Consider the following 9873-nt stretch of genomic DNA (forward strand, 5'->3'; position numbering starts at 1 on the left):
TCCCTACAGAATTTGGGGGTGGTAAAATTTCTGGCATTTTTTTTTGTTTCAAGCGACAATGTAAGAACAGTTGCAGAAGTATATCAACGTCTTCTCTTCGTGCCTTTGCCTTTACCAAGTTGACCAGACTTGAAAGCATGTTCTTGTTCTTGCAGGAAAGCCAGGGCTTTGCCATACTTGTCTGCTCTTTCTTGCTCATGTTCCACTCTCTCTTTCGCTTTCACCTCGCTCATGAAGTAGCTGTCTTTTCTCAGTTCCCTTATTGCCCCCTTTGCTTCCTGTTTTATCAGTTTCTTCAGCTTTCTTACCTCGGCACGTTGTCTGTCTGGATCATAGTCTCTGCCCTTAACAAAGCTGTACAAAAGATAACATCATCTCGGGTCAGAGAGAGTTGGGTCTGTGAACGTTAAGTGTAAGAGGGCAATGACATGAAGAAAACAACTACTTACTTCTCTTCGAATTTGGGATTGACCATCTTGATGGGCACTGGCTTATGTTTGCGCATAACAAGTGGTTCACGCTTCACGTGATGTGCCCCTGCTTTCTCGTCGATGAGCTGAGCCACATTATCGAAATTCTTCTTTAATGCTTCTGGAAATTTTCCTTGCTTACTGATTTCGTGCAACAACGGCGAAATAGGCAAAAAGATCTCCGGGAATGAGTTCAGTCCTCCACTTATCTCCACAAACCCTTTAAGAGTCTCAACTATGCAAGAGAGAACGCTCGCCCTGTACATATTCCAGGACCATAATTCAGTAACACGGGCAATATATCATCGGGATTCTGTGTTCTCTAAAGAGTTTTGTCTGCAAGTTTGTGATAAGACTTTTTACCTGAAGTCATCAGAGCTGAAAAAGGGAGAATCTGCAGGCATATCCATAATTGAAAAGAAGTTGAGAGGGTTATTTTCATTTACATGGTCTTGTATTTGCAACAGGGGACTCAGAGATTTCAATTCCATAAGATGGTAGAACTGCAACATAACAAACAAGATTACCGTCAATTCAGAAATATGATGATAACAACACTTTCTACAGTTTTGCCAATCTAATGCAAAAGTTTTGGGAACCGAGATACCTCAGATTCCTGAGACGGTGCTGACTTTTTATCTGACGCAGCCATCAAGAGAGTTCGGAGGAATAATATAGCTTCAGGACAGAACTTTTGAGATTGTTTAGCAACCTACAGGAGGAAAAAGGGAAAATCCTTCAGAGGCAAGACCATACATGCTCTTCTAACGAATTGAGAATGGAAGCCAGGAAAAATAGGTGGATCACATCTCCTCACCAAGAGAACCATGGAACAGAGAAAAGATCCAATGGCAATATCACGACCAGAGGAGATGGGACAACGCATGAGATATTCACACATCAACAATACGGATGGAGTCATCACGGCATGGCGGAAATCGGAGCATGGGAAAATCATAGACCACAGCTTTAAGAGAAATAGTGTTTTCGTGGAAGGCCAACATCCGTTCTCTGAAGAATAAATATTTCTCAACTGGTCAGTAAAAAACTGCAAAAGACATGTTAGTTTAGGTTAAAAGGAACTAATAAAGTCAAGGTCTTAAAGTTACTGCGCACCAGGATTCTTGATAGCCTCACAAAAATGTATTCGGGTTCTTAAGAGCCGTTCACGAGCACAGATTGCAGCGAAGTAAGGAATCTCCATGCTCATCTCGATCAATGGCTTGACAAGCAAATTTAGTATCTCAAATTTCAAGGGCTTCTTGTTTGCAAGAGTGGCAAAATACTGTAAGAGAACACCATAAAAGACCTGGCCAGGAGACAGTTAAACATATTCAGAAGAGGGTAAAGGCATAGAAGCAGATTCAAGGGCCTGAAAAACTTGAGCAACAGAAAACTACAAAACAAGTTACAGGTGAATGAAATCTTTGACAGCAAACGAAAAATCTTACTTGCATTTTCTTTCGATTTTCAGCAGCGAGCTTAATGGCATTTGTTGCTCGAATTCGGTTGACAATCACAAGAATATCAGCATCGGAATGATTTTCCACAAGGGCAATCAGCTCCTCAAAATTCTTTGGGGCCTCAATCAAGAACGGGATGTCATGCTGAGTTGAGCTCTGCTCCTTATCTCGAGATTTTTCCTTCTCTTTTCCAGATAATCTGTCTCCTTTGCCACACTGGCCAACATCATTCTTCTTAGTCTTTTTATGAACTCTAGGCTGCATTTCTTCATCCTCATCAGCATCATCGCTATCATGAGTTTCATCATCATCCAGCTCTGCTCCAAGCTCATCATCATCACTTTGTTCCCAATCCTTTAAATAAAGAGCCTTTCCTTGCTCATCTTCATCGTCATCTTCATCATCGTCCTCCTCGTCAATGTCAAATTCTCCACCTTCGCTTCCTGAATCATCGGAAGAACCATCATCTTCCTCGCTATCAGAATTATCATTATCCCTTCCTTCAAGAATTTCGTCAATCCAGCCTTTTTTTGGTCTGGCTTCTTCATCCACTAGAAAAGAATCACCAAGATCATCGCCAGAAATGGCCCTCGACTTCTTGATAGATTCCCGATCACTGTTTTCATCATCCTCGTCACTCAAGTCATCAGTTGCCTGCATCCTCTTCTTACGCTCTTTAAACCTTAATTTCCAGAATTCGCCCCAGTTCGATTGCTTTTCTCGATTTTTCTTGAAAGGGTTTAGGCGTTGTGGGGTTAATTCGAAATATTGGGAGGGAAAGTTCCCGCCTTCGATCGTGTTTAGGTTTTCTGGGAATGCCCCTGATTTTTTTTTGAGTCGATTTCGCTTGTGTTTACGATGCTTATGAGTGTTAGAGCCTTCTTCCGAAGTGTTTGCCATTACCAGATTTAGTCCTATGAAGCCTTGTTTTCAGTTTGAGAGATATGAAGTTGTATTTCCTCTGCCTACAGGCACTTTAGTTATATGTATATCTGCCCTTGGAAGTGCAGATTGTGGTAAAGTTCTTTCCTTTGTGCTCTTGAATTCTGTACAGTTGATCACGCATTCTCGTTATGCGCAGCAGAAGATCTGTGTGAAAAGAAATGCCTCCCATAATTAATGATGACGTAATCATGGTGAACAATGCTTATGCAAAACCCTGTCAATGTTTAGAATTACTGTAATGGTATTTGCACAAGCATACCTCTAGGGCCTCCAGTCGTTCTCTCTCTTCCTGCGCAATTTCTTCAGGTGTCTTTGTTCTATCTGAAGGGCGAGCACGAATATCCATCGCCATTTCATGCACTAGTTTTTCATAAGAATCAAGTTGTTCCTGTGAAAGAAAATATCTAGCTAAGCTTTCAACAGTGGGAATCAGATAGTACCTTACATGGTATAGGTATAAAGGACAAAATTCTCGTTGATACATAAGCAACTGTGATTTGTAATCGGAGTTCACAAGAAAAATGGCAAAACTTAACAGAATATGAGTGAAAGCCTGACCAATGTACGAAAAACACGAGTTCAATACAATCTCATTATGTTGCAATACCTTTGTTTGACTGACAGGTGCCTCATCCTTTTTAACATGCTCCTTGGGAGTCCCCTTAACAAGAGCTTTTAGGGCATTCATCTTTTCTGGTTCAGTTAATGACGCTATCACCCGAGACTCCACTAACGACTTGAAGGTTTTATCCAGATCATCCATCAGCTTTCCATTTTCCTCCTTCCGTTTAGCTTTCTCCATCTGAGAAACAAGAAGATAAACTTAATAACCAACAGTAAAGCGACATGCCATGGACCAGCAAAATACATGGACAACTACTGAATAGTCACCCTGGCAATTTTGCATTTCATGATCATCTCCTCCCTTCTCTCCTTCTTGCTTTTATGGCTCTGCAGAAAGAATAAGGAAAAACAATGAACGGGTTACGCGTCAATCGTCGAGATAAATATACAAAAAAACTCTGTTCAGTGACCCATACATGCGGAAAGGATTACAACTTTGACATACCTCTTCCTCTCCTTCAAATCCCTCCTCTGATGGGCCACGCCGTTTATTTCTGTTTATATGCTTCAGGATGTCCGATTTTCCTATGTATGACAAAGTGATATATGACTCAGTATCAACCTCACAACAAGAGCTGAAGAAATCAACATTGGGTTGAAAATCAAATTTTCCAGTGAGGTGAAAAATCATATGACAAGAAGTCGATCTTTTGCACTGACTGACATGTGTAACAATGTAAGAGAACACCAAAAAAGAATGCATACTGTTTGATCCACCAGCTTCCCAATCATTGTCTTTAAGATCATCATCCGAAAAAATTCCAGCGTCAAAATCATCCCTTTCAGATAGAGCACCAAGAACTGGACCATCATAATCGTCTTCCTCTCCATCAGACAGATTGTACTTGCTCTTCTTCCCTAGTTTCAACTAAAAGGAAACAAATTTCACTAAGTTGCTTGAGCATAGTATGAGTAAAGTATAAGATTCTCAAATTTCAAAATTTTCCCTCTCCAATTGCTTGTGATTAGCTTACCTGACGCTCACGCTGCAATCTAATGATGCCCTTATCGAACTCTCCGAGCTCATCGTTCTGCTCTCCGATTCGCTTATCCACAAAAACCGAAGATTTCAAACTCTGCTCGTACTCTTTCAACAGCGTCTTCTGCCTCTTCTCGACGGCACGAGACCTAGCGAGGCCGACACGGCGTTCCTCGCCCTTGCGCTTCTTCCCGAGGATGTCGAACTTCCGGCGAGACCAGATGGACTCGAACGGATTCTCGGCCTTCAGTGCCTTGGCTTTCATAGCGACGGCTTCTGGTCCCGTCTTCATCCCGCCCTTCTTCTTCGACGTCTTCTTCGCTTTGCTCTCCTTCGCCATGGTGATCTCCGGTGGGGGCGGCTAGGGCTTACGAAATATCACAGAGGGTTTTTGGAATTCCTCCTTGCGCCGTATTGAATAATGGAGGAAGAAGTGGGCGGGTCGAGGAAATATGGATTCGGGTCGGGTGCGATTTGGCCCATTAACCGATAATAAATCCGATATTAACAAAAAATAGCTAATACTGACGTGGAAAATACAGAAATCAAAATAAGTCAAACAGAATTACCGCCAAGTCAAGAGGTAGGACCCACAAAAGGAAGGGGATCCCACAAAAATCTCCGCCGACTGCCCTCATTTTTTTTTCTCATTGCTACGCTAAGAATCCTTAACTCGCTGTGATTACGGACCAAACGCACGAAATTAAAACCTCTTAATCTCCATTAACCCTTCGATGTCCTTCTCTTTTCACTCGCTTAATTAGATTCAAGGTAGGCTCTCTCTCTCTCTCTCTCTCTCTCTCTATCTCTCTCTCTCTCTCTCTCTCTCTCTCTGTGTGTTCTCCATCACTGTCTTCTCTGTTCTGTCATGATTGATTTAACTCAGTTATCAGTGTCATAATCACGCACGTGTTTGATTCTCATCTGGATTTTGATCATTGTGTAATCTCCAGTCTTTTTAGCCATGAACGGTCTCACATATATATAGATTTCGTTCTCAGATTTATGGGAATGCCATCGAACAGGGAAATCTCTGAATTCACTTTGATTTTTTCGTAACAATTTCAGGAAACATGGGTGTGTTATTGAGCTGTCTTCGATTTTCCGACCATGAAGACGAACGCGACAATGCATCTGGAATCGGATCCGCCCATTCCCAAAGCTTCGTTGGCAGTAACTTTGCGCGCAAGGTACCTGCAGATTCTAAACCCTAATTTCCTTTTATTCCACTTTTATTTCCTTCTCTAAGAATAAATAATAACCCATATATTCATGAATTTTCCCATATCTGTATTTCCTTTTATGAGATTTCCATAAATCAAAATATAGTATTTTTCAGAGTAATCGTCGGACATGACATAACCATGGATTCTGTGGAACAATATACTATAGATCTCATGTTTGTTTTTGTTCTGTTTTTGGTAAAATGTGAATATATATATATATATATATATATAGATCTCATGTTTATTTTCTCTATCTATATAATTTATGTTACGTCATAAGCATGGTTTGATTATAAGTTAGTTAGCTTTGTTTAGCTGTTAATGATATATTAGTAGAAGATTAATTAACTTCTATATATATATATATATATATATGAAAGTTTCAGAATTTTTCAAAGTTGCATTGTTTACCACTCATCTTTCAGTGTGAAGAAGTGTTGAGAAATCATGCCCGGGAAAATCAACCAATGTCTGATTCAAATGGAGCAAACCCGAGTTCTGATTTCATAAACGATCTCTTACAATCATCAAAAACGTTATCGACTGCCTCGCCTTCGAAATTGAAAATCCATGAGGGTTACTTCGCCGATATATCAGAAGAAGAAGATGTTTGTCCGACCTGTTTCGAAGGTAAAAGAAGAAAAGAAAAAAAAAAAGGCTAAATCTTACATACATATATATATATGGATAGTAATTCTATAATATATGTTTTTTGATCAAGGCTAATTTGGAATCCTTGTTACTTGTGGAGATATATAGATTATACGGACCAAAATCCAAGGGTAGCTCTACAATGTGGCCACATTTTCCACCTTAGCTGCATCTATGAATGGATGGAGAGAAGTGAAGCTTGTCCCTTTTGTGCCAAGGTATACATACACACACATGCATGCATATATGTATATACACAACCATAATTGATATATACATGTAGATGCAAGTGTATATATACTTATATGTATATATATAGCTTCTCAGAAAAGAAAAGCGCCCTTTTATTACATGTTTATTCAGTTGATTGAGATCGTGTTTCTGCAGATGATGCTTTTCTTGGAGCCATGAAACTGAGGTTGTGTAGCAAATCTTGAAAAGGCATACTCAAAGAATCCTCGGAGGCTGTTTAATTTCACCAATTTTCAAAAGCTTTTTTCTTGTATTTTTAATTATTATTATTTTTTTGTATGCAAATCTTTATTTGTCTCTCTTCTTGAAAGTTCTAGCCAGAATCTTTCTGGTCATCTATTTGAGGAAAGAACTATAATAATAATTTCACGAAAAAATATTATACGTACGTACAAACAAGTGATATATAAAACTAAACAAACAGAAATTCAAATTACAAATCACAAATTATCATAGGGTGAGAAATGTTCGAGCAAATCTTGTGTTATCCCTCGTGCTCTCTCTCTCCGGCCCATAATATTACATTGTGGTTGTTGCCGTCACACATACCAAAAGCAAAAGCTTGCTAATAATTATGAACAAATAGTCATAATATAAGCTATGGCTATTTGTTATTATTAATTACCGCTATATATATATATATATATATATTATGTGAAGCAGCCAAGGTTGCAATCGAAAATGGGTTCAAGAGTTAGGTCGAGATCGTTCCTCCTCATCCCCGTTGGATCTTCTTGGTACATTCCGCTGCATCACAGTCATATATAATAACAACTTATTACACATTCATTTGCATACATTTATATAGAAATGTGTATATATATATATATATATGAAACATATCATATACGCATACAGCCGCAAGATGAAATCTTTACTACAAGCATAGACGCAGTTATAAAATCAACTCTAAGTACACATCCTTAAGGGAAAAAAAATGCATCTTTTTATATCTGTAATCAATGGGTATATATGATGCTAATGCAATCAGATTGTAATGAGAAGAGATGGACTGAAATTATATGACATGAAAGGATTTAACATTACCCCATGTTGAGGAAAGGAGAAGCGTCATGAGGGAACATGAAAGGGTGGTGCGGATGATGTGGCAGAGACGGAGGAGGAGGCGGCGGTGGCACGGGTAGCGGTTGCGGAGGCATGAAACTGCGGCCATGGTTCTGCTGTTCCCAATGGTCTTGTTGCGCCTTAAGGACCTTCTCCCTCTCCTTGATCTATACATACGTACAAAATTTCCATTTTTCACACAAACACATATATACACGCACCAAAATTAAATGTTACCAAATTGTATCAATTGTTGTCAAAGTGGGCCGTCATATATATATAAAAATGGTTGTAACATATATCATTATATGCCAAGCCAACACTTAATTTCCCATTTTGTGACCAATTCCTTACAATACAATGAGCTTCTTTCATGTTTCTCATAGCTAGTAGCTAGATTTCATTTATTCTCTGCTCCACAGTTTGAACCATACACACACATATATATATATATGTATGTGTGTGTGTGTCTGTGTGTAATCGTGCTACATATCTAGTTATAGTGGCTATCCAATATTCAATCCAAAAACCCATCCTAGTCAAAGTAGCTATATGACATGCATATATGTATATATGTGTGTGTATATAATATGTACATATACAAGATGTATCAGACGGTGAGATTGTGAATAAGACGTTTTCTCTTATCATATGATTGAGAGATTTCGATCAAGGGAACAACCTTAATACTTAAGGGACAAAACCCATCTACGTGAAACTGATGATTACCCTAAACAGAAAAAATATTATAAAAGCAAGATTTTAAAATAAATAAATAAAAATTGAACATATCAAGAGGTAGATATAGGTGTATAGATAGAATTGCATGGTGTGGCATTCATATATAGTGGACGTAACAGTAGAATAACAGTGAGCAAAAGTAATGCAAAAACGTGTTATACCTGCTTGGACAGCATGCTGTTTTGCTCCTGTATAGCCTTCTCCTGTCATTTCCAAAACGGCACGGTTTGTTAGCTCTCCCCCCGTACATCTATAATCTATTCACTCTTTTAATATTTACACATTGTACGTAATCGGCTAGTGACTTTGTTTTAATGTATGTGCGATACATATATACATATGTATTTTAATCAGAAAAAAAATGTGAATAAATATTGATCAAGAAAAGCATTGAAAAAAGAAGAAACATGATACGAATGGCTTTGAATATGAACACAATATAGTGTCATTAATGAATTATACACATTTGCTCTCAGGCACTATATAATATATATATATACACATTGTGCATATAATCGCGTTATTATGTTGTCAATGTACACGGATTAACGTAATATATGGTTTTGTATATATTCCACACGCATATAAATGGCCTTGAGAGATGAAGTGGTTTCTCTTACCTTCCTCTGCAGCTCGTTGATGGATTCGGACATGAGTTGATTCTGCGTATAAACCAATCAACTTAATCATTAATTTGATTAATTAACATAAGTGATTACGCAAGATTCAGACCACTTATATATACACATATGCATGTGTATATGTAAATCCCTATATATATATATATATATATATACAAGTGTACATACTTTTCTGGAGCGAATGTGCTTAAGAGAAGTGTCCAGCTGCTGCTCAAGATTCTGGAGTTCCTTGAGGCTCATTGAGCCCAAGTCTTCTCCCAGATAATGCCTGCGAATTGGTAAACATCATATCGTTAACACTTTCGTTTGATCGTAAAAACAACAACAATATACATATATATAGATACATATGTATATTTATGGATATACAGTGTGTGTGTGTATATATATATATGCCCATATGAGTGTACCTTTGGTTTCTCTCCAAAAGCTCAATCTTAGCCTTAAGCCTGTTATACTCCATTGCCCAGTTCCCCTGCACCTCACAATTTTTCGCATGTAAACCATTGGTCTAATCACCATAATATCGAAGGTTAAGGGTTCGAACTCGGGACTGGATATACAATATATATATATATATATATACACATTCTTGGATCCAAAAACTCAAAAGATCCAACTAAAAACATACATTTATGTCCGAGTCAGGAGCAACGAGCTGTCTCTCGGCGTAGTTGTACCTCTCATACCGCTCAAGTATCTTCTCCATGCTGTTTTTCAACACAAATTAGGGTTAGTCTCAATACAAACATATGCACTTACACGCCAACTAATTCATATATATATATATATATATATGAAGAAAAAGAGAGAAAG

The 9873-nt window shown here is 38.3% G+C and overlaps 3 protein-coding genes across 4 annotated transcripts in view; 1 reads left to right on the forward strand and 2 right to left on the reverse strand.

The window, feature by feature from the left end:
- LOC104821991 (nucleolar protein 14) overlaps positions 1-4876 on the reverse strand; it is a 5321-nt gene extending 445 nt beyond the window's left edge. Inside the window, exons 1-13 of the mRNA XM_010553051.2 lie at positions 4477-4876; positions 4208-4370; positions 3948-4027; positions 3770-3829; positions 3486-3680; positions 3137-3266; positions 1922-2610; positions 1587-1779; positions 1288-1481; positions 1078-1182; positions 834-973; positions 450-728; positions 4-354 (exon numbers count right to left, since the gene is read on the reverse strand). Coding sequence (XP_010551353.1) covers positions 84-354; positions 450-728; positions 834-973; positions 1078-1182; positions 1288-1481; positions 1587-1779; positions 1922-2610; positions 3137-3266; positions 3486-3680; positions 3770-3829; positions 3948-4027; positions 4208-4370; positions 4477-4821 — 2844 coding nt within the window. The 5' untranslated portion in view covers positions 4822-4876 and the 3' untranslated portion in view covers positions 4-83. The remainder of the gene's footprint in view (positions 1-3; positions 355-449; positions 729-833; positions 974-1077; positions 1183-1287; positions 1482-1586; positions 1780-1921; positions 2611-3136; positions 3267-3485; positions 3681-3769; positions 3830-3947; positions 4028-4207; positions 4371-4476) is intronic.
- A 297-nt stretch (positions 4877-5173) lies between these two features.
- Positions 5174-6846, forward strand: LOC104821994 (E3 ubiquitin-protein ligase At3g02290). Of its 2 annotated transcripts, none has more exons than XM_010553055.1 (5): positions 5174-5252; positions 5550-5671; positions 6133-6337; positions 6467-6576; positions 6746-6846. In XM_010553055.1, the coding sequence occupies exons 2-5, from the start codon at positions 5555-5557 to the stop codon at positions 6767-6769; spliced, it is 456 nt and encodes a 151-aa protein (XP_010551357.1). In that variant the 5' UTR covers positions 5174-5252; positions 5550-5554; the 3' UTR covers positions 6770-6846. The 2 variants fall into 2 exon arrangements, with proteins under 2 accessions (XP_010551357.1, XP_010551358.1); XM_010553056.1 differs by lacking the exon at positions 5174-5252 and adding an exon at positions 5361-5423.
- A 150-nt stretch (positions 6847-6996) lies between these two features.
- The window catches only part of LOC104821995 (floral homeotic protein APETALA 1-like), a 4543-nt gene continuing 1666 nt past the window's right edge, over positions 6997-9873 (reverse strand). The window contains exons 2-8 of the mRNA XM_010553057.1: positions 9689-9767; positions 9468-9532; positions 9226-9325; positions 9037-9078; positions 8578-8619; positions 7658-7842; positions 6997-7357 (exon numbers count right to left, since the gene is read on the reverse strand). Coding sequence (XP_010551359.1) covers positions 7261-7357; positions 7658-7842; positions 8578-8619; positions 9037-9078; positions 9226-9325; positions 9468-9532; positions 9689-9767 — 610 coding nt within the window. The 3' untranslated portion in view covers positions 6997-7260. The remainder of the gene's footprint in view (positions 7358-7657; positions 7843-8577; positions 8620-9036; positions 9079-9225; positions 9326-9467; positions 9533-9688; positions 9768-9873) is intronic.

This window comes from Tarenaya hassleriana, unplaced genomic scaffold (genome assembly GCF_000463585.1).
Source record: "Tarenaya hassleriana unplaced genomic scaffold, ASM46358v1 Cleome35, whole genome shotgun sequence".
Taxonomy (NCBI): Eukaryota; Viridiplantae; Streptophyta; class Magnoliopsida; order Brassicales; family Cleomaceae; genus Tarenaya; species Tarenaya hassleriana.

Bases quoted from the DNA above. Each gene is read 5' to 3' on its own strand.
- LOC104821994 (XM_010553055.1), top strand. From the start codon at position 5,555: ATGGGTGTGTTATTGAGCTGTCTTCGATTTTCCGACCATGAAGACGAA. The intron at 5,672-6,132 runs GTACCTGCAGAT...CTCATCTTTCAG, and splicing joins GCAGTAACTTTGCGCGCAAG to TGTGAAGAAGTGTTGAGAAA. The intron at 6,338-6,466 runs GTAAAAGAAGAA...GGAGATATATAG, and splicing joins TTGTCCGACCTGTTTCGAAG to ATTATACGGACCAAAATCCA.